The sequence below is a fragment of the Neomonachus schauinslandi genome, chromosome 8 (assembly GCF_002201575.2).
Source record: "Neomonachus schauinslandi chromosome 8, ASM220157v2, whole genome shotgun sequence".
Classification (NCBI taxonomy): Eukaryota; Metazoa; Chordata; class Mammalia; order Carnivora; family Phocidae; genus Neomonachus; species Neomonachus schauinslandi.
The window spans coordinates 98,040,647-98,064,195 of NC_058410.1; the positions used below are offsets into that span (position 1 = coordinate 98,040,647).

A 23,549-nucleotide genomic window follows, 5' to 3' on the forward strand; every position below is an offset into this window, starting at 1 on the left:
CTCTGCCCTTCAGACGGCTGCCCCAGAGCCCTGGAGCCTACCTGAGGCAGGCAGAGAAGCCGGCAACCGGTGGCCACAAGGTGAAGGGACACCGATGAAACCCTGCCCTAACTAACACATGATGCCAGGGAAGACAGGAGGATCTGATAGAAGGAAAACTTCTAAAAACTATTAATTATAAAAGCATTAGGCAAGTATTTATTCCAACTACATCACAACTGACTCTTTGGGTATCCATTTTTAAAACCAGGATTGAAAAACGCATACAAAGGAAAGTTGTGAAAAAAATTAGGCCCTCAATGTGTTAAGAGTTAAAAATACTGGAATGCAATAATTCAACAATATTTGCTTGGCATTTTTTTCCCTTTTGTAAGAACAGGAAGAAGGAAATTATCTTACTTTTTAGCTTATTTCCAGTAGAAATTGAAATTCTCTGTAAGAACACCCTTGAGAAAAAAATTATCTATATGAGCTAACTTAGGAAGGAAATCCCTTATGATTCAAAACAGGAATAGCTAAAAAAACATATTCAGGTATAATTTCACTAGTTATTTCATAGCACATTTTGGCTTTACATTTTCTAATGTGAAAGACCTGGACCAGAAAAAGAAATCATTTAGAGAAAAACAAGCTGATCCAATTAAAAAACCCCCCACATTTTAGAAAACCCTCCAGCTCTCTTCAGGGAGATGCTATAAGTCAACGTACATTTTGTGTAACAGTATATTTTATGAAACAGTATTTTCTTACCCTTTCTAATCAAGAATGCTTAAATGAGTAGGGTACTGAAATAAACAGAGAACCTTTAATTCCACTCACTCACCTCTTCTTTTTTCTTAGTTATCACAGCAAATACTTTGGTCTGATTGTCTGTATCTTGTGACAAGCGATAATGACCCAACAGAATTGCATCAGTTCTAAAAATTAAAAAATACAATTTAAGTCCAAGTCTATTAACCAGTTGTTACATGTATTTAAATAACCTAGGAAGTAATGGGTTCTAATAGTGGTTACTCAACTTGCCCGAGAAGAATCAGCTAGGATGTGAGTAAACCTAATTTGCTAAGGCTCCCAAGACCTACTGAAACATACTCCCCAGGCAGAGAGGCCCAGGCACTGGTATTTTTCACAAGGGCCGCTGTTGAGTGCTGTTTTTATCAGCTGGTACTAAGTTAAGGAAGCACTGGATTACATTAACCTGCAAGTAACCACATGAAATGTGACCTGGATAGAAAACTATAGAAAAATACTACCTGGTATTCCTAGTTCTTAAACGAGGAACAATGGACTGAGGCTCCTCAGGGGTTGTCAACACCATCACATGGCCATCAGGGAAGAATCTTATGTACCTGTGTAAAAAGAAAAGAACACCAAAAAACACCACACACACACAAAGTATAAAACATGTCCTTATTTCCTGGCACCTAAACCTGTTCATTGCTGTGAAATCAAATCAGAAATACCACGGGCCAAAAAATCGGCAAAGCATCATTAAAACAAACACGACTGGCAACCTGTGAGGCCAGCGAAAAAGAAGTGAAGACAGTCTTACGTTTCCTAGAGGGAGCTGTCAAACTTTCAGTTTTACTCCTGAATAAAAATAAATATACCTCCGTTAAAGCTGTGTGTGTTTTTTCCTAAAGCACTAATTAAGGTCAAGAGTGAGATCTAATGATCATACACAGTTCACATGTCTCATTTCTCAAGGCCAGTAACATCTGATGGCCATTAAGGCTGAAATGTAGAGCACGAGCTAATTGAAAAGGCAAATGAGTCCCACCAAAAGCAAAAAAACAAGGAAGAGCTCTAAAATGTAAAGTGATTCTTAGATTTAAAGGCTAGGAGGAATTAATTTGTATTAACCTCCTGGTTCTCTGAGTGCAGTTCCTGTTACAAAACTGGATAAAAATACTGAGGGTCATCATGTGGATAAATGCAAAAGCCACAAAGAACAGCTGCCCAGTAACTAATGAACTAATACTTGGAGAGAGAGAATTTTTCACTCACTCAGTTTACTACAGTTGTACCTGTAATATTCCACTTGGTGCCAGGCTCTATAGAAACCATCAAGAGACTGTTCCCCTTGACGAATGTATGTCGTTTTACTGATATACACTCCTATTAAAAAAAAAAAAAAGAAAGTTTTGGGGTTTTTTTTAAGTAGGAACATAAATGAAACTTTTACAATCACCTAACATGTTTCCAGCTTTGTTTTTTTAATTTATTATGTTATGTTAATCACCATACAGTACATCATCAGTTTTTGATGTAGTGTTCCATGACTCATTGTTGCATATAACAGCTTTATTTTTATTGTGGTTTCCTTTAAGTATGATCAGAGTATTCAGGTCTGTATTCTTAATTCAGGAAATTAAGACTGTGTACTTATCAAAAATCAGCATGCTAGACCACTATTTCTCCTGAGTTCTAAAGAGTTCAACTTACCATCAAACCGAACACGGGGCCTTTCTAAAAACATCTCTCTCCAGGATGTGTATGGAACAAGTTTAATACAGCTTCTGCCCCAAACTTTCAAGCAGGCCAAACGCCATATCTCAGGGTCTCTAGGTAATAAAAGCATAATACCAATTTATAAAAATGGCTAAGTCCCTAAATGCAGAAATACTTCTGCAAGCATTTGATGAGCACCTGAAAGGCACTGACCAGGGCTCTGGAGACAGACAGACAGACGAGGCAAAGGCCCTGCTGTTTTCCTTGTGGGAAAGCAAACGAAAATGAAGAAAACAAAGAGAAAAGTTTCAGATAGTGTGCTCAGTGCAAAAGCAAATGAAGCAGGGTACACAGAGCAGGACAACTGCGATCGGGAAAGAGAGACTATTTCAGGTACAGCAGCCAGAAAGTACCTGTGCAGAAGCCACAGCAAGTGCAAGGCTCTCAGGGGGTGTGACCGGTGCGCTCGACGAGGATCACACGGTGGTGGCAGACTAAGCCAGGTTCACAGGCTACACGACTGGAGAGGCAGCGAGGGGCAGGGGAGCGAGGGGCGTACAGGCTGTTTAGGTGACATGGATGCCACTGAGAGCTGACTGTGATTCATGCTTTCAAAAGAGCACTCTGGTGGTCTGCTCTCGGGGTGCTCTAGGGATATAGGAGGGGAAGCAGGCCATTGCCGTAACCCAGACTGGCTGTAACAGGGGCAGAGCAAGAAGGGTCCCTGGACAAGGGCGAAATGGTCAGACTAGAGATCTGTTTTTAAGGTAGCACCAACAAGAATCTGTTATGGGATAGTGTACAAAACTGAATTTTTTTTTAAAGATTTTGTTTATTTATTTGAGAGACAGAGTGAGCGAGAGAGAGAGAGAGCACAGAAGCAGGGGGAGAGGGAGAGGGAGAAGCAGACTCCCCTTATGAGCAGGGAGCCCAACATGGGGCTCCATGCCAGGACCCTGGAATCATGACCTGAGCTGAAGGCAGCTGCTTAACCGTCTGAGCCACCCAGGCGCCCCACAAAGCACGTATTTTTATGTAAAATATCCATGAAAGATTACCAGCCTCAAATCATTTTATACTAAACTATGATTATTCTTCACATAGCAATAATTTAAAAGTATAGGATAACTTCTAATGGGCCAAAAAAAAAATTCTAGTGCAATCTAAATTTAAATCATTACCACTTAATGGGTTTAGAGTTATTTAAAGATGACTTGAGTTTATTTTCCTAGCACAATTCTTTTTCCAACTCAGCTAGGCTAGCATGCAGACCACCCTATGGACGTGATACGTGTGCCTACCTCTGCTGTACCTAAACGCTGTACCCTGGAAACCTAGTGCATTCTAGCCTTTAGGGGCTAAGCGGTTTGGGGAAATCATATACATACAGCTTAGGCAAAACCGTTCATTCTACGTTTTTACTCAGAATATCGATCAAGTTTTCTTTTTTTTTTTAATCAAAACTGGCAAAAGACCATAATTCTTTTTTCACCACTGCCTGAGTTGTTTTAGAAAGATGAAGTACCTGGCACAGATATAGAATCCTCTGCACACCTGCGACAACTGCTCTAATGACCGGAGGTCCAAGTCACTAGACACCACCCATCGGAATATGTACATCAGGACCTCCATTGGCAGCTCTGCAAAAGAAAATCATCCCTTCAGCGACTCTCCTCGGTTACTCTACCATCTCGTTCTCGGTGCAGGCAGCCTCAGTACTCCCAGACATGTGTGAATCACACCCTCAGTATGGCGCAGAGCTGTGCACGACTGTATTTGATTATCCGAAAGTCATAATGGTTTCTAAGGTCAAGACACAAATGTTTTTTTCAGTACAGAACAGATCAGAAGCTACTTTTATAAAGCACCCTTTCCTTCAAAAGATCATTTTAGCACCAAGAGATATTAAAATAAGTGTTATTAAAATAGTCTGATATGTATATCTGTGTATATATATACATAATCCATTTGCATTTGCTAACGCTAAAAACTTATTTTCATCTCCTTGAATATTTTCAAGTGTCCTCCTCTGGAAAATCCCCAATTGAACATTTAACATATAAAAATTAAAAAACACTCACTTTTATTAAGATCTTTTCATTTGAGAAAGAGAGAGAATGTGTAAGCACAAGCCAGAGGGGCAGACGGAGAGAGAGACTCTCAAGTAGACTCCGTGCTGAGCGCAGAGCCCTGGGGTTCGATCTCACAACCTGAGCTGAAACCAAGAGTCGGGACATTTGACTGAGCCACCCAGGTGCCCCAAAACATTCATTTTTAAACAGGCAGCCTCCCTCAGGCTGAAATGCCTGATGACACCAGCCTTCCTCTAATTTTCTTGGCTGCTTCAACAACTCAGATACCCTTTTAGATCTTCACTGAATAAAGCAGGGCATCCTTGAACTGCACTACAAACTCCTTTCTACTTCAATTTTGAAAAGCTTATTAGTATATGCAAACAGTAATTATAACCAGCTCTCCCAACGTACTTTGAACTAGAGCAATTATCTGGCAAGTTATCTGGCCCTGTAAGTTTGGAAAACGTAAATCTAAAGTGAAAGTGTGCCTCCCTGAGTTCTAACCACCATGAACTCATACCTGATATGTGAGTCTGATTGCTCTCCAGCTCAGGCTGACACAGTTTGAGCACAGACTCCTGAAACGTGAGCTGCTGCTGGAAGCATGACAAGAGGTCTGCCATCTTGCTGTCATCGTCATTATCTTCCATGCTGAAAAAGGAGGGAGGTGAATAAATTAAGTGCTTTGTTCCACAAAAGTAGAGCTTAGAAACTGATTTTTCATTGTACTTGCAAATCTGCTTCAGAAAAAGTCATCTAAAAGCAAACTGTCTTAACTACTTCCTTGATTTGATAAAAGTTTATTCTGCCTCACAAAGGAGGGCCATACCAAGTCTTCTGACAAAAAAAGCTTCAGCAATTTTCATTCTCACCCAGAAAAAACTAGAATTTTGGATACACGTGTTGAGATTTAATTAGTCCATTTTATTGTAGAGATTTCTTGAGTTAGTGAAAAAGATAATTTGTAAATATATTCCATACAATGTGACTACAATCCATTCTAATCGGATAAAAATCAAATATACAGATGTCATCTGTGGTTCTTACTTACCAAGGGTTTTCTAAGAGATGTGCCTTATCACCCTACCTTAAGAGAGGAAAATATGTAATTTAAAGAATCTTAGCAGGGCCCACAAATCATCGACCAATCATCTAAACAAAAGAGTACTTTAGAGTTTAAAAAAAACCTGCCTTTAATTTTTGCTGAAATTAACCTTAAAAGCGATCAGACCTACAAAAGGCCTAGATGAGGATGAGGTCCGAAGACCCAGAAGGGCTAATTATACCCTAATTATACAACAAAAGCACGTGTGGCAGAGGCTAGGCGGGCACAAGGGCTGCTCTACCAGCATTTCACAGAAGGCAGAAAACAAGAACAAAACCAGGAGAGAGATTTTCAGGGATCATTAGACCTGATAAGAAAAAAAAACAACTGTATCCTTCAACTGTATCCTTCAAGAACTTTCACTACATCTGGGTTTGTACAAAGGGATGGGAAGGAAAAGAAATGCTTCATCCACGTTTTAATATAGCCTTTCTCAATAGCACCTGCATCTATTCACAAAACTGGCTAAGAGCTGAGTCTAAAAGCCTGCCTGAGTATAAAGAAGGCTTAGAAAAAACCCACTTGATTCGTTTTGAGTTTGAACTACCTCACACTGTTAAATTTCATTTGGTGAACACCACCATTAGCCTCCAAGTTCAAAAACACAATTAAGACTGATTTCATTGGCATGTCTTTACTATCCAGAGCTTGAGTGTTAATACTGTAAGTGATTTAAAAAAACACTGGCAATGAGCACATGTTATCCATAAAGGTAACTTCTTAATTATTTCATGACAGAGGTAACACCATAACATGATGGTAATATTTTATTACTAAAAACACTGTATTCCTATGTATTGCTCATTTTTTTTTTTTTTAAAGATTTTTTATTTATTTATTTGACAGAGAGAGACACAGCGAGAGAGGGAACACAAGCAGGGGGAGTGGGAGAGGGAGAAGCAGGCTTCCCGCAGAGCAGGGAGCCCGATGTGGGACTCGATCCCAGGACCCTGGGATCATGACCTGAGCTGAAGGCAGTCGCTCAACCAACTGAGCCACCCAGGCGCCCCTGTATTGCTCATTTCTAACCTGACATTCTCTTATAGGTAGAGACTCTCCTCCCTTCTAATATGAGCAAATTGAGCTTTTGGACACAGATTAAGCCAAAACAATTTTATATAATTGGCTTGCAAATAACTTCAAAAGTATTGGCTTCAAAATATGTTCTCTTGATCTTTGTCCATGTAAAACTATCAATGCCACTTTATGACTTTGATTCAAGTGGCATCTACCCAAAGAAACATGGCTTCTATCCTGCACCTGGGCTTTTAAACAAACGTTACAGTCTTGGGACGTCTTGGTGGCTCAGTCGGTTAAGCATCTGCCTTCAGCTCAGGTCATGATCCCAGGGTCCTGGAATAGAGTCCCACATCGGGCTCCTTGCTCAGCAGGAAGCCTGCTTCTCCCTCAGCCTGCCACTCCCCCTGCTTGTGCTCGCTTGCTCACTGACAAATAAATAAAATCTTAAAAAAAAAAAGTTAGTCTTAACAACGTCCTCACAGATACCTTAAGAGAATAATAAAGTCATTATAATTCAGCATTTTCTTAATAAAATGAAAAAACTTTTAAAAAATGTATAGCTTCAAATGTATCAAAAAGCAGAAAGACTAGTCTGATGAAACCCCATGTACCCACCACCCAATTTCAACCATTATTAACATTTTGTCAACTTTGGCCTAATTATATCTTAATAGGTTTGACTTTTTTAAAAAAGGTTTCAGAAAGCTGAAATGTGTCTTTTAATTTACTTTCAATAATCACTGCTTTTATTTAAAAAACTCATCACCTTATCTTCATTATATCTGTTTAAAACGTGCATTTCTATATTTTAATCTTAAAATTTCCCTAACTAAAAAAAATTTCTACAACTTTATAAATAAGTCTTTATACTAAAGACTATGTAATTTAACATAATTACCACCATCTTCTTATCACGGTTAAGAGTCAACAGGGCAAAGATGTTTAGTTTTAACAAACTCTATGTATTACTGTCTATCAAATTATATACGCACTAGCTGTTTCCAACGCCATCACCATCTGGAGACCGGGTATAAGTAATCTTGAACTCTATATCAGGTACAAGTTGCATAGCCCTACGATAAAACTTGATGGCTAAAAGAAGAAATAAAGCTAAATTAGCTATGACCACACATTTTTGTCATTTCCTTTGATTACCCGTAACTGGTTTAATTTGGTAACTTTCTTTACAAACAGCCAAATTCCTTTTTTCTATATGCAATAGTAGTTCAGTGAACAAACTTATTTCCAAGCCTTACTACTCAGAAGTAACCTTTCTTTTTTCTAAAGCTAACACATTATAGCAGCTTAAGCACGTCATATTTCACTCTCTGCTGTTTGCCCTTCCCACCTTCTCCCTCAGCCTTGTACTGTTAGAAGTGGTCTTACTTGGTTGTCTTTCTTCAGGCTTTGGAAATGCAATTGCTGTAGCCCCAAGAAAAACACTTTTAAGCAACCTTTTCTTTCTAGGATGCAGAGTTGAGGATAATCAAATGCTTTTTACTAGGTAGAATAAAGAGTTTTTTTGAATTTAACCTTCAAATCCAATTTCCTTTAGTCCAGCTGCCCATTATTTAGCTAAATAACCTTTAAAACCTATTTTCTTATAAAGTTCCTGGCCAGGTGGTTTACAGCTATGATATTTGGTAATCTCTCCCACAAAGCTATACAACAGAACTTGAGACTGCAGAAGCCAACTAGCTCCTCTTGCCTTAGATGGACTCTATTCAATTCAATATATTCTGCTGTGTTCTATTACTCTGAGTGAATTACTGTATACTAAATGGAGATGAGAACTCTCACAAACTAATGAAGACTGTGGAAGGAGTTCACCATTTGGGCTCTTTTAATATCTGAGTAAAAATATCACTAGAAGAAACTTGCCAATAAAATGCAGTAATCCTGAAAATGTTATTTTGGGGATATTTTCAAGTGATTCAAGCACAAGCATTTTTCCCATGCTCCAATTTTTAGCTTTATTATCACAAAATGGAAGCCTACTTACACATCTAATACAGTAAAATGCCCCATCGCTCTGTTTATGCATTTCTAATGGGTTAATAAGAGACAATTAAAGCTGAAGATTATTCCTTTGTGTAAAATGTAAATTAGAAAATGTGTATGTTCCTGAAACTATCTTTTATATTCCCCTCCTTTGAAGTAGTTTTCACCCATAATAGAATACACTATTTTAAAATGAGAAACAATTATTTTTAAGACTTTAATAATGAAGAATTAATAAATACTAAAACCTAAATGTCGACCAATATGATGTTTCACAGCAATATTTTTTGAAAAGACATTATATAGAAATACAATGTTTAGTTTTGATTTGGTAAAAAATTTCAAATAAAGGGAGACTGATGTCTATATATCAAATTTATTCTAGTTAAGAAAAAATTGTTCAGTAACTAAGAGTTGTTATTCAGAAATATCATGACCACATGATCCTGGGCCCTGAGTTTTTTTTACCTTCATAGAGAGCTCCATTCTGTTCTTCTTCTACTGCTTTTAGGAAGAGTTCTCGAGCCTATAAAAATAGTGAAATGCAATTTTTGAAAGTCTGTATTAAAAATGAGTATGCGTGGCAGGACAGCCTTTCCAACAAAAGTGGAACAATTGGACACCCATTGGCAAAGTAATTAACCATGACCTAAACCTCACATCTTACATAAAAATTAACTCAAAAATGGATCATGGACTTAAATGTAAAATACAAAACTTTTAGGGAAAAAACATTTAAAAAATCTTGGAGACCTACAGCTGGGCAAAGAGTTCTTATACTTGATCCCAAAAAGCACAATCCATAAAAGGAAAGGTTGATAAACTGGATCTCATCAAAATTAAAAGCTTTTGCTTGATAAAATACCCTGAGGATGAAAATATAAGCTACAGGCTGAGAGAAAGAATGTACAAGCCACTTACTCAACAGAGGACTGTATTTAGAATAAAGAACACTCAAAACTCAACAAACGTAAGCAACGCAATTAGAAAAGACAACATATTACACAGAGAAGAGATAAAGGTGGCAAACAGCACATGAAAAGATACTTAACATCCTTAGCCATTAGGGAAATACAAATTAAGATCACAATGAGGTATCACTACATGCCTATCAGAAGAGCTAAAAAGGAATGACAACCCGAAGGGCCGACGAGGCTGTGGAGACGCTGGACCACTCACTCATACCCTGCTGCTGGAAACATAAAATGGTGCAGCCACCCTGGAAAACCCCTGGGCAGTTTCTTTTAACCAAATAGGCACTTAACATACAACCAAGCAATTGCACTCCTAGGCCAGAGAAATGAAAACTTACACTCATGCAGAAATCTGCACATGAATATTCACAGCAGCTCTATTAATTGCCAAACACTGGGAACAACCCAAACGTCCTTCAACTGGTGAAGAGTTAAACAAACTGGGGTGCACCCATACCATGCAATACCACTGGACAATAAAAAAGAACTACTGTTATACACAAGCTTGGATGGATCCCAGGGGAATTCCGCTGAGTGAAAAACGCCCATCTCAGAAGGTTATATACTGGATGATTCCACTTATGCAACATTTTTGAATATCAAAGTTAGAGAACTGGAGAAGAGATTAGTGATTGCCAGTGGTCAGGAATGGTCAGGGAGTGGGGGACGGGAGAGAACTATAAAGGTGTAGAAAGAGGGAGCACTGCGGTGCTACCACAGTCTGGATCTTGATCATAGTAGTGGTTACAGGAAGATATACATGTACTAAAACTGCATAGAACTATTTATATGCATGCACACAAAAAAGTGCTTATAAATCTGGGAGGTCCGAATAAGCTCTGTGCATGGTACCAATGTCTATTTCCTACTTTTTGATACGGTACTACAGCTATGCAAAATGTCATCACTGAAGGAGAAAGGGTGAAAGGTACACGTGACTTCCCTGTACCTATGTTTCTGTAATTATTTTCAAAATAAAAATTAAAACAAAACGGATATGGAAGTTTTTGGTTATCATGGTAATTTCAACTACTTAATGGCAAATTGCTTGTAAAAAAATCTGCATAAAGATGACAGCCTCTATGGAACAGGAAAAATGGAAAGTGTGCTGTGCCTACTTCACGCAAGTACTAAAAAGAGGTGAACAATTAGATAGCATTCCAAATTTTTTCAGTGCAAGCACTTTCAAAACTTTCCAGAAGAAGGAAATAATACATTATACATTTGTTCAACTCAAAATGTAACAAAATACTGCATTAAGACCTTTGCAAAGGTGTTAACATTTGAACAAGTTTTTCTCCTTTTGGGCTTCTGCTAATAAATTCAGAGGCATCGCTATTTTAGAGACCAAATGAATCTTAGGGATCTATAAATTGCCAAAGACAGTTCCATGAAGACACCGTACCTCTAGAAAGCCCATAAGGAGTGGTGATATCCTCCAAAGTACCTAGAAGTAGTAGTGAAGGATGGACATACCAGTATATTTTTGCACACGAGGAAAAATCTTGTAAGTTATGTGCTTATGTCACCAGAATACAACTCTAATGATCACCTACTTACGACTCCGAAAACTCTCATGTGCAATTAAGAAAAAAAAGTTACTTTGCCACAATGTCCATAATACTTAACTTTTCTTCTTTTGCCAGTTCTTGCTTTCCTTTGGTGTCTGCTGCTTTCAGTAAAGAGCCTTTTGTTGCTCTGCAAGGCCGAGTTTCTAAATTGCTAGAGCCTACACCTGGAGCAAGTTCAAACATCCACTGAGCTCGGAACATCTGGAGCTGTGCCTAAGGAAAGAAAAGGACTTTAGGGCTCATCAAGGAAGAGTAGCTTAACCCTGGACAATTTATCAACAGGTCCAACATCAATTTCCATATAAATACATATTCTAAGACTAGAAAACATGTTTTTTAAAATTACTAAACTAACATCCATTCAATGTGTTATCTTCTAAAATTATGTTCTGTTTAAATCTTCAAAGAAATCATGAAGAGTTGCCTAGGTTTGTCTATATGGGAAAGGTACATGGGAAAAATCTAATGGTATCAGAAAACCAAGTTCTGGTTAGAACTGGAAATATAAGCCATCACCTAGGGGCTGAACTCAGAAGCTTTCAAACATTTGTTTACCTGGAATACATCATCTACTAGACGTGAAAAGGACTGTTAAAAATTCTGTAGTTGAACCCTAAATCTTTCTTTCAAAAGCATTCTTTTTTTTAAAAAGGAAATACTTCCTCTTATATATGTAATAAAAATTTTTAAATATAGAAAAAGTGAAGTTCCCCTGTGTGATGGATTCTTCCTTGCTGCCCAGATCCCTTCAGGAAGGAAGGCACTGATTAGCCCACCTGCTGGGACCGCTACAATTAACAGCCCTCAGCTGTCAGCCCGTCCAGAGCATTGCCTAGGCAGGATCATGCCCCTTCCCAGGCGATCCCTACCCAATGACTGATCAACAGCTGATAAGAGCCTGAAAGGCTCTGGTTCCTCCATACTCAGAACTCCTGAAGAAGTGGCTAAGGCGGTCCATTAAGACGGTACAGCATGAGGCGCCTGCGTGGCTCAGTCGGCTAAGCGGCTGCCTTCGGCTCAGGTCATGATCCCAGGGTCCTGGGATCGAGTCCTGCATCAGGCTCCTTGCTCAGCAGAGAGCCTGCTTCTCCCTCTGCCTGCCTGCCACTCCCCCTGCTTATGCTCTCTCTCTCTCACTCTGTGTGTGTCAAATAAATAAATAAAATCTTTAAAAAAAAAAAAAAAAAGACGGTACCGCAGCTGGACTTCTCCCTTTGCCCACTCCGGCTTCCTCCCTCTCCCCCGCCCGCCTTCCATAGGTGTGGGTCCCAAAATCACTCCCTAGTACACTCCCTCATCATAGTCTCTACCTTAAAATCTGTTCTCTGGGAACCTAACCTGAAATACCCCTCCTCCCAAAGAAGGCCATTATCAATACAACTGTGTATATTATTCCTAGATCTTTTTGAAGAGGCATATATAAAATATGTAAGTTTTTAAAATAATTTTTCTTGCCATTCTGAACAGTTCTGGTTCCCACCCTCCTACTTTTAACACAAAACATACCTCTGCCCTGTGGAATCTTTGGTAACACTGAATGTCTGCTAGATGATACATTCCAAATAAGTATTATAAAGCTTATAAATTCAGTAAGATTCATTAATGTAATTACAACGAATATTTTTCTATTTCAATGCACAAGGATTTGCCCCATCCTTTCAAATGACTGCAGTGTATTTCACTGTATGAATAGACCATTACTCAATACAAGTGATGGATATTTAGGTTGTAGTCTATTTTTTCATATAACAATGCTATAATAAACATTTTTGTACATTTATATTTACTCAGTTCCCCATCATTTCCTTAAGATTAATTTTCTAGAAATAAGATTGCTTCATTGGGGCACCTGGTTCGCTCAGTCAGTTAAGTGTCTGACTCTTGATTTCGGATCAGGTCATATCTCAGGGTTGTGAGATCCAGCCCCTCACTGGGCTCCATGCTCAGTGCTTAGTCCGCTTGAAATTCTTTCTCTCCCTCTCTGCCCCTCCCCCCAATTCATGCACATACACTCTCTTATTCAAAATAAATAAATCTTTTTTTTTAAGATTTTATTTATTCATTTGAGACACAGATACAGAGAGAGAGAGCATGAGCAGGGGGAGAGCCAGAGGGAGAGGGAGAAGCAGGCTTCCCACTGAGCCAGGAGCCTGATGTGGGGCTTGATCCCAGGACCCTGGGATCAGGACCCAAGCAGAAGGCAGACGTTTAACCATCTGAGCCACCCAGGCGCCCCTCAAAATAAATAAATCTTTAAAAAATAATTGCTTGAGGGGCGCCTGGGTGGCTCAGTCGGTTAAGCGTCTGCCTCCGGCTGAGGTTCTGATCCCAGGTTCCTGGGATCGAGCCCCGCATCGGGCTCCTGCTCAGTGGGAAGCCTGCTTCTCCCTCTCCCACTCCCTCTGCTTGTGTTCCTTCTCTCGCTGTGTCTCTGTCAAATAAATAAATAAAATCTTAAAAAAAAAAAAACTGCTTGATCAAAGGGAATGTTTTTCATTTTGTTCCATATTGCTACTCTGCCCTCCAAAAAAGTTGTAGCAATTTACACTTCATGTACATTGCTTGAGTGTTCTCAAAGCCTGAACAATGGGCACTGTTCACCAATCTGATTAAGAAAAATCTCAATGCAGACTTAATCTGTATTTCAAAAATCATGAGACTAATTATCTCTTCAAATATTTAATAGCCATTTATATTATTTTTTCCATTAGTTGTCCATTCATATCTTTCCATCTTGTGTCACTCATACTAATTTATAAGGATGTTCCATATACTGAGGGTGGGTATCAATCCTCTGCCAATATATAGTAAATAGCTTTTCTAGCTAATCATTTCTCTTGATTTATGATGCCTCTTCTACATATAAGTTTTAACTTTCAGGTGGTCAAATCTGTCAATCTTTTTAAGGTGATGGGTTTTCAGTTATGCCTTGTTTGGAACATATATCAAACCTCATAATGCCAATTATTGTTATCTTCAGTGTGAGCACTTTCAAAATTTTCCAGAATAAGAAAATAATTAGTGCATCATTATACATTTGTTCAACGCAAAATATAACAAAAACTGCATTAAGACCTTTGCAAAGATGTTAACATTTGAACAAGTTTTTTCTCCTTTTGGGCTTCTGCTAATAAATTCAGAGGTATTGACCTTTTAGAGACCAAGTGAATCTCAGGGGTGCATAAATTACCAACAAGAGTTCCATGAAGGTAGTGTACCTGTAGGAAAGAAGCCCATGAGGAGCCCATGATACTTTGGTATCATCCAAAGTACCTAGAAGTAGTAGTGAGGGATAGATCAACTGGTTCTGCTGCTTGTGGAAACTGGTGAATGGGAGGATCCTGAGCTCACCTTCTCTGATGGACATACCAAGACAACATCCACCACCACTAATTCTGTAAATAACCTGAAGAGGCAGAACAGATCTCCCACAGCGAGTTGTAGAGAGAAGACCTCTTTGAAAAGGGTAGGAGGGGCAGGTTCACAGCTGGGAACCAATTCCCCAGGGTGACTAACCACTAACAGGAGGGACATCACAAGCATAGAGGAGCGAGGGGATCAAATCCCACACCAGGCCTGGGAAGGAGTCCCCATTACATCTGGCTTTGAAAATCAGTAAGGCTGAATTCCAGGAGATCCAGATAGCTACTGGAAAAGGAGTCTCCATCCTTAAAGGGTCAGCACACTAAAAACTCCACCAGGAAATAGCACAGAAGTAGCACTTTGAAAATGCTGGGGTATACATATAGGGCATTTATTAATTCTAGGACATGTGCCAAAGGGGCGGGTGTCTGCAGGAGAGTTCTCTAGGAACAAAAGTACTGGTGGGTGCCATTTTTCTTCCCTCCCGTAGCCTGAATAGTTGGATGCATGCAGGAGCTAATTCTAACAGTATCCCTCTCCCTTGGTAGCACTGTATGTCCGGCTGCTGTATTTACCTGTAGACTTCCCACCTTAATAGACACCCATCCAAAACAGCTATATGCCCGCTACAGCCAGCAGGCAGGCCTGGCCAGGACCAGCAAACCTCCTAGTGACTCCTATCATCGGAAAGGTGATAACCCCACACAACAGCATGTCAATTCCTGTAGCCAGCCTCTTTGCTGGCTGTGCAGGAAGCAAGCCCTGCCCTTCGCTGTGCCTGCAGCTGTCAGTAGCAGTTAACTGCAGACAGCCAACATGAAGACTGACTCCAACAACTATAAAGCCCATGGCAGCTACAGCTGGGCATCTAACAGCACAAAGAGCAAAACCTGCCCTGTGTGCCTGCAGGAAGAAGGAGATCACTGAAACCAGCTGGAACGAGGGCAGACCAGCATGCCACCCACCAGCATGCCTGTATCAATCACAGCTCATCCACAACAGGAGGGCAAACACAGACTACACAGTGGACACTTATGGCGTGCCTGGTTCTGGTGAGCAGGGAACTGAGCTACAGTGCACCTCAGGACTTCTTCCACGCAAGGCCACTACTTTCAAGATCAAGACATGTAGCTGACCTATCTAATATAAAGAAACACAGAGAGTCAGACAAAATGAGGAGACAGAAGAAAATGTCCCAAATGAAAAAACAAGACAAAAATCGCCAAAAAAAAAAAAAAAGCTAAATGAAACCAAGACAAGCAATGTGCCTAATAAAGAGTTCAAAGTAATGGTCATAAAGATACTCAACAGAGTTACAAGTGGATGAACTCAGTGGGAACTTCAACCAAGAGATAGAAAATATAAAAAAGAACCAATCAGAGCTGAAGAACTCAGTAACTAACATGCAAAATACACGAGAGGGAATCAACAGCAGATCAGAGGACACAGAAGAATGGATCAGTGATGCAGAAGACAGGATAATGTAAAGCAACCAAGCTCAATAGCAAAATGGAAAAAGAATAATAAAAAATAATAGGTTAAGGGACCTCTGCAACATCATCGAGTGTAGTAATTTGTATTATAGGGGTTCCAGAAGGCGGGGGGGAGGGGGGCAGAAAACTTATCTCAAGAATACCTGAAAACTTCCCTAATCTAGAGAGGGAAACAGACATCCAGGTCCAGGAAGCGCAGAGAGCCCCAACAAGATGAACCCAAGGAAGTCCACACCAAGACCCATAATTAAAATGGCAAAAAGTAATGATAAAGAGAGAATCTTAAAAGCAGCAAAAGAAAACAGTTCCATATGAGGGAAACCCCATAAGGCTATTAGCTAATTTTTCAGCAGAGACTTTGCAGGCCAGAAGGGGGTGGCATGCTATAATCAAAGTGCTGAAAGGAAAAAAACCTACAACCAAGAATACTCTACTCAGCAAGGCTATTACTCAGAGTAGGAGAGACAGGGTTTTCCAGACAGAAAAAAGTTAAAAAAATTCATCACCACTAAACCAGCCTCATAAGAAATGTTAAAAAGAATCCTTTAAATGGAAAGTAAAGGCCATAACTAAAAGAAGGTGTTGATAGAAAAAAAATTCACTGGTAAAAGCAAACATACAGTAAAGGTAGTAGAGTAATTCTTAGGAAGCCAGTATAAAAGTTGAACTAATGTAATAAAATCAATTATATCTATAAAAATTAGTCAAGGGATACACAAACTAAAAAGATGTAAAATAAGACATCACATACAAAGAACAGGGAATGGGTATTGAAAAGTTAGAGCTTTAGAATGCATTTGAACTTAAGTGACCATCAACTTAACATAGACTGTTGTAGGCACAGGATGTGATAAATGAACCCCATGGTAGCCACACATGAAAAAACCATAATAGATACACAAAAGATAAAGAAGAAGGAATCCAAACATAACACTAAAGAAAGCCATCAATCACAAGGGAAGAGAGGAAGAGAAGAAAAAAGGAACAGAGGAAAGCTACAAAACCCAAAAAACAATGAACAAAATGGCAATAAGAATACACCTATCAACAAGTACTTTAAATGTAAATGGACTAAATGCTCCAATGAAAAGACAGTGTGGTGAATGGATTAAAAAATAAGACCCACCTATATGCTGCCCACAAGAGACCCACTTCAGAGTCTGAAAGATGGTGGCAGAGTAGTAGGACCCTAGGATCGCTTCATCCCACAAATACAACTAGATAACTATCAAATCATCCTAAATACTTCAGAAATTGACCTGAAGACTGGCAGAACAAATTCCACAACTAAAGGTAGAGAAGAGGTGACATCAAAGAAGATAGAAGTGTGGAGACACAGCCTGGGAGAGAAATAGATCATGGATACTCTAGTGGGGAGGGAGTCGCAGTTGCAGAGAAGGGCTAGAGACAGACTAGCACACAGGAGAGAGCAAAGAGTGGACACTTGCTTATACCAAACCCCACCACCCCATGCTCCAGAGGTACCACCCTGGCAGTCACAACTGCCTCAGTCCCATTGTGGCAGGCCCCTTCTCCCCTAGAAGCCCAACCCAAACCCCTGCCCACATGTTTCCCAATGCAGGAGTTTTGCAGGGCCTCAGTTCTGGTGGCAGTGGTGACAGGTGTCATATCATAAGCAGACCAGAGCACACCTGGTTAAAACTCAACACTTTCAGGCCAGGGACCAAATACTGCCCATAATAGGCAAAGAGAGCCTCTTCAGACTGGCCTGAAGGATATAGCAGCCAGGACATAACAGCAGAGTGCACATAGCACACACTGGAGACACTCCCTGAAGCACCAGGCCCTGGGGAATAGGAGACACTAGACTACAGGGCACTACAAGACCTCTTCTTCATAAGGCCAGTACCCTCAAGAACAGGAGACATAGCTGACTTTCCTAACACACAGAAGTAGGCACAGAGACTTAGACAAAATGAGAAGACAGAAGGATTTGTCCCAAATGAAAGAACAGGACAAGGCCATGGCCAGAGATTTAGGTGAAACAGATATGAGTAACTTGCCTGACAGAGAATTTAAAGTAATGATCATAAAGATACTCACTGGACTTGAGAAGAGTGAAAGACATCAGTGAGATCATTAACACAGAGATAAGGAATAACATAGATATGAAGGATTCAATAAACAAAATGAGAAACACATTTGATGGAACAAGCAGCAGGCTGGAAAAGCAGAAGAACGAATCAATGACCTAGAAGACAGAGTAATGGAAAGTAATCAAGCTGAACAAAAGAGAAAAAAGAATTATGCAAAATGAGAAAGAATGCACATTCTTTCCAAGTGCACAAGGAACATTCTCCAGAATAGATCACACATTAGCCTACAAAACAAACCTCAACAAATGCCAAGAAGAGTGTAGTCATACCATGCATCTTTTCTGACCATTAACACTATGACACTAGAAGTCAACCACAAGAAAAGATTTGGAAAGACCACAAACATATGGAGGTTAAATAGCATGATACTAAACAATGAATGAGTCAACCAGGAAATAAAAGAAGAAATTTAAAAAGTACACAGAAACAAATGAAAATGAAAACACAACAGTCCAAAACCTTTGGGATGCAGCAAAATTGGTTCTAAAAAGGAAGTTTATAGCAATGCTGGTCACCTCAAGAAACAAGACAAATCCCAAATAAACAACCTAACCTTACACCTAAAGGAGCTAGAAAAAGAACAAACAAAACCTAAAACCAGAAGGAAGGTTATAGTAAATATTAGAGCAGAAATAAATGATAAAGAAACTAAAAAAAAAAAAAAAAAAAAAAACAAGAGAACATATCAATGAAACCAGGAGCAGGGTCTTTGGGGAAAAAAAAGCAATCAATAAAATTGATAAATCTCTAGCCAGACTTACCAAGAAAAAGAGAAAGGATCAAATAAAATCACAAATAAGAGAGGAGAAATAACAACCAATATCACAGAAATACAATTATGGGAATATTATGAAAAACTATATGCCAACAACAGACATCTAGAAGAAATGGATAAATTCCTAGAAACACATAAACTACTAAAACTCAAAAAGAAAGAGAAAGAAAATTGAACAGACTGATAATTAGCAAAGAAAGTGAATCAGTAACAATAAAAAACAAACAAACAAAAAAAACCCCTCCTAACAAACAAAAGTCCAGGACCAGATGGCTTCAGAGGGAATTCTACCAAACATTTAATTAGCAATAACTGTGCCTCGGATAAACTTCATTAGCTATAATACTGCCACTGTGCAAAGCTCTACCAAACATTTAAAGAAGAGTTAATACCTATTCTTTTCAAACTATTCCAAAAAGTAGAAGAGGAAGGAAAACTTCCAAATTCATTCTATGAGGCCAGCATTATCCTGATAACAAAACCAGATAAAGGCACTACTAAAAAAGAGAACTACAGGTAAATATCCCTGATGAACATAGATGCAAAAATGCTCAACAGAAACCAGCAAACTGAATCCAAAAATACATTAAAAAAAATCATTCACCACAGTCAAGTAGGAGTTATTCCTGGGTTGCACGGTGGTTCAGTATTTGCAAATTAATCAATGTGATACATCACATCAATAAGGGAAAGGATAAGAACCATATAATCATTTCAATAGATGCAGGAAAAGCATTTGACAAAGTGCAACATCCATTCATGATAAAAACTTCCATGTACAATATTTCACAGTATATCTTCTCTTTTTTAAAGTAATTTGTAAGACTAAAAAAGTGTGTGACAGAAATATTTAGAGATAAGCCAATAAAGTGTACCTTTATTTACTTACTGTACGTTTTAGTCAGAAAAAAAAAAGACTTCATATCTAGAGACATATACAAACTGAAGGTGAAGGGAGAGAAAAATATATACCATGCAAATGGAAGCAAAAAAAAAAAGAAGCAATATCTGTATCAGAAAAAACAGACTTTAAAATAAAGACTGTAGCAAGATGCAAAGAAAGGCACCACTTAATAATGTAAAACAGATAAAAAGATCAATCCAAAAGAAGAATAAAACAATTACAAATACCTATGCACCCATATAGGAGAACTTAAATATATAAAACAAATACTAACATAGGAAAAATGGACAGTAACACAATAACAGTAGGGGACATGAACACCTCATTTACATCAACGGACAGATCATCTAGACAGAAAATCAATAAAGAAACAAACAAAAATTAATCAACACACACACACACAAAAATCAATCAACACAGTAGACCAGCTGGACTTAACAGATATATACAGAACATTCCAAACAAAAGCAACAGAATACACATATTTTTCAAGTGTAAATGAAACGTTCTCCAAGACAGATCACATGTTAGGCCACAAAATATGTCTCAATAAGTTTGAAAAGTCTGAGATGGTTATCAGAGGGGAGGTGGATGGGAGGATGGTGAAATAGGTGATGGGGATTAAGGAGTGTACTTGCTATAATGAGCACTGGGTGATGTATGGAATTGTTGAATCACTATACTGTACATCTGAAACTAATACTGTACATTAACTATGTTGGGATTAAAATAAAAAATAAATAAAATGTTTGAAATTATATCAAGCATCTTCTCTGACCACAACACTATGAAACTAGAAATCAGTTACAAGAAAAAAAGTGGGAAAACCACAACCACACAAAGGAGCTAAATAACATATGACTAAACAACCAATAAATCAACAAAGAAATCAAAGAGAAAATAAAAAAATACATGGGAGACAAATGAAAATGGAAATACAATGGTCCAAAATCTTTGGGATGCAGTGAAAGTAGTTCTAAGAGGGAAATTCATAGTGATACAAGTTTCTACTTCAAGAAACAAATCTCAAATAAACAATCTAACCTGACACCTAAAGGAACTAAAAGAACAAAGCCCAAAGCTAGTACAAAGAAGGAAATAGTAAAGATTAGAGCAGACATAAATGAAACAGACTAAAAAACGAATAGAAAGAATCAGTGAAACTAAGAGCTGGTTTTTTTGGGGAAAAAAAATATATTTAGCCAGACTCATCAAGACAAAAAGAGAACTCAAGTAGCTTCAGAAATGAAGAAGGAGAAATAACAACTGACACCACGGAAATACAAAGAATTGCAAGATAATATTATGAAAAAGTATATGCCAACAAATTGGACAACCTAGAAGAAATGGATAAATTCCTAGAAAAATACAGTCTTCCAAAACTGAATCAAGAATAAATAGAAAATTTGAACAGATCAATTACCTTAACACAATTGAACTGGTAATCAAAACACTCCCAACAAACAAAAGTCCAAGACCAGATGACTTTACAGGTGAATTCTATCAAGCATTTTTTTTTTCCTATCAAGCATTTAAAGAAGAGTTAATACCTATTCTTCTCAAACCATTTCAAAAACAGAAGAGGAAGGAAATCTTCCAAATTTATTCTACAAGGTCAGCATTACCCTGACACCAACAAAGACACTACAAAAAAAGAAAACTACAGGCCAGTATCTCTGATGACCACAAACGTACAAATCCTCAACAAAATATTAGCAAACTGAATTCAGTGACACATTAAAAGGATCATGCACCACAATCAGTGGAATTTATTCCAGGATGCAAAGGTGATTCAATATTTGCAAATCAATGTGAAACTTCACTCTAATAAAAGGAAGTATAAAAACCATATGATCATCTCAACAGATGCAGAAAAAGTATTTGACAAAATTCAGCATCCATTCAGGATAAAAACTCTCCCAACAAAATGGGTTTAGAGGGAACATACTTCAACATAATAAAGGGCATATATGACAAACCCAAGCTAATACCATACTCAATGGTGAAAAATCCAGTTTTTCCCCTAAGATCAGGAACAGGACAAGTATGCCCACTCACCACTTTCATTCAACATAGTACTGGAAGTGCTAGCAACAGCAATCAAACAAGAAATAAAAGGTATCCATGGGGTGCTTGGGTGGCTCAGCTGGTTAAGTCGGTCTGACTCTTGATTTTGGCTCAGGTCATGATCTCAGGGCCGTGGGATCGAGCCCACAAGTGCCCGTGGAGCCTGCTTGGGATTCTCTCCCTTTCCCCCACACCCCCTAACTCCTGTGCATTCTCTCTCTCTAAAAGAAAAAAAGAAATAAAAAGTATCCAGATTGGTAAGGAAGAAGTAAAACTGTCACTATTTCCAGTGACATACATATATTTCCATATATAGGAAATCCTAAAGACTCCACCAAGAAACTATCTGAATAAATGAATTTAGTAAAGTTGCAGGATACAAAATGTTGCAGAAATCTGCTACATTTCTATACACTAAGAACAAAGTAGCAAAAAGAGAAATTAAGAAGACAATCCCATCTGCAATTGCACCTGAAAGAAATTATCTAGGAATAAACTTAATCAAGAAGGTGAAAGAGCTATACTTTAAAAACTATAAGACGTGGGCGCCTGGGTGGCTCAGTCGTTAAGCGTCTGCCTTCAGCTTGGGTCATGGTCCCAGGGTCCTGGGATCAAGTCCCACATCGGGCTCCCTCCTCAGGGGGCAGCCTGCTTCTCCCTCTCCCACTCCCGCTACTTGTGTTCCTGCTCTCGCTATCTCTGTCTCTGTCAAATAAATAAATACTAGCAAATCAAATAAATAAAATCTTTAAAAATAAAATAAAATAAAAAAAAAATAAATAAATAAAAATTATAAGACGCTGATGAAAGAAATGGAAGACAATACAAATAAATGGAAAGATAGCCCATGCTCGTAGATTGGAAGAATATTGTTACAATGTCCACACTACCCAAATGAATCTATAGATTCAATGCAATCCCTGTTAAAATACCAATAGTATTTTTCACAGAACTAGAACAAATAATCCTGATTCATATGGAACCACAAAGACCCTGAAGAGCCAAAGCAATCTTGAGAAAGAACAAAATTTGAAGTATCACAACTCTGGATTTTAAGATATACTACAAAGCTATGGTAATCAAAACAGTATGGTACTGGGACAAAAACAGATACAAAGATCAATGGAACAGAATAGAGAGCCCAGAAATAAGCCCACACTTAAATGGTCAATTAATCTACAACAGAGGAGGCAAGAATATGCAAGGGGGAAAAGACAGTCTCTGCAAAATGGTGCTGGGAAAGCTGGAGAGCTACATGCCAAAGAATAAAACTGGACCACTTTCTCATACCACACACAAACATAAACTCAAAGACCTAAATGTGAGACTTGAAACCATAAACTCCTAGAAGAAAACACAGGCAGTTATCTCTTGGACGTTGGCCTTAGCAACATCTTTATAGATATGTCTCCTTAGGTAAGGGAAACAAAAGCAAAAATAAACTATTGGGACTACACCAAAATAAAAAGCTTCTGCACAGCAAAGGAAACAATCAACAGAACAAAAAGGCAACCTACTGATGGGAGAAGAGATTTGCAAATAATCCAATATAAAGAATTTATACAACTCAATACTAATAAAACAAATAATCCTATTAAAAATGGGTAGAGAACTTGAATAGACATTTTTCTAA

General features: G+C 38.4%; 1 protein-coding gene across 2 annotated transcripts in view; it reads right to left on the bottom strand.

The window, feature by feature from the left end:
• Positions 1–23,549, bottom strand: part of FBXO9 (F-box protein 9) — a 40,019-nt gene that overhangs the window by 11,465 nt on the left and 5,005 nt on the right. Inside the window, exons 3-12 of one of the 2 annotated variants that reach the window (XM_044917249.1) lie at positions 11,256–11,410; position 11,199; positions 9,121–9,178; positions 7,644–7,743; positions 5,047–5,177; positions 3,977–4,091; positions 2,446–2,564; positions 2,028–2,118; positions 1,254–1,349; positions 824–917 (exon numbers count right to left, since the gene is read on the bottom strand). In XM_044917249.1, the coding sequence (XP_044773184.1) occupies positions 824–917; positions 1,254–1,349; positions 2,028–2,118; positions 2,446–2,564; positions 3,977–4,091; positions 5,047–5,177; positions 7,644–7,743; positions 9,121–9,178; position 11,199; positions 11,256–11,410 (960 nt within the window). Of the gene's footprint in view, positions 1–823; positions 918–1,253; positions 1,350–2,027; positions 2,119–2,445; positions 2,565–3,976; positions 4,092–5,046; positions 5,178–7,643; positions 7,744–9,120; positions 9,179–11,198; positions 11,200–11,254; positions 11,411–23,549 lie in introns of both variants that reach the window. The other variant, XM_021691889.1, reaches the window with a different exon arrangement.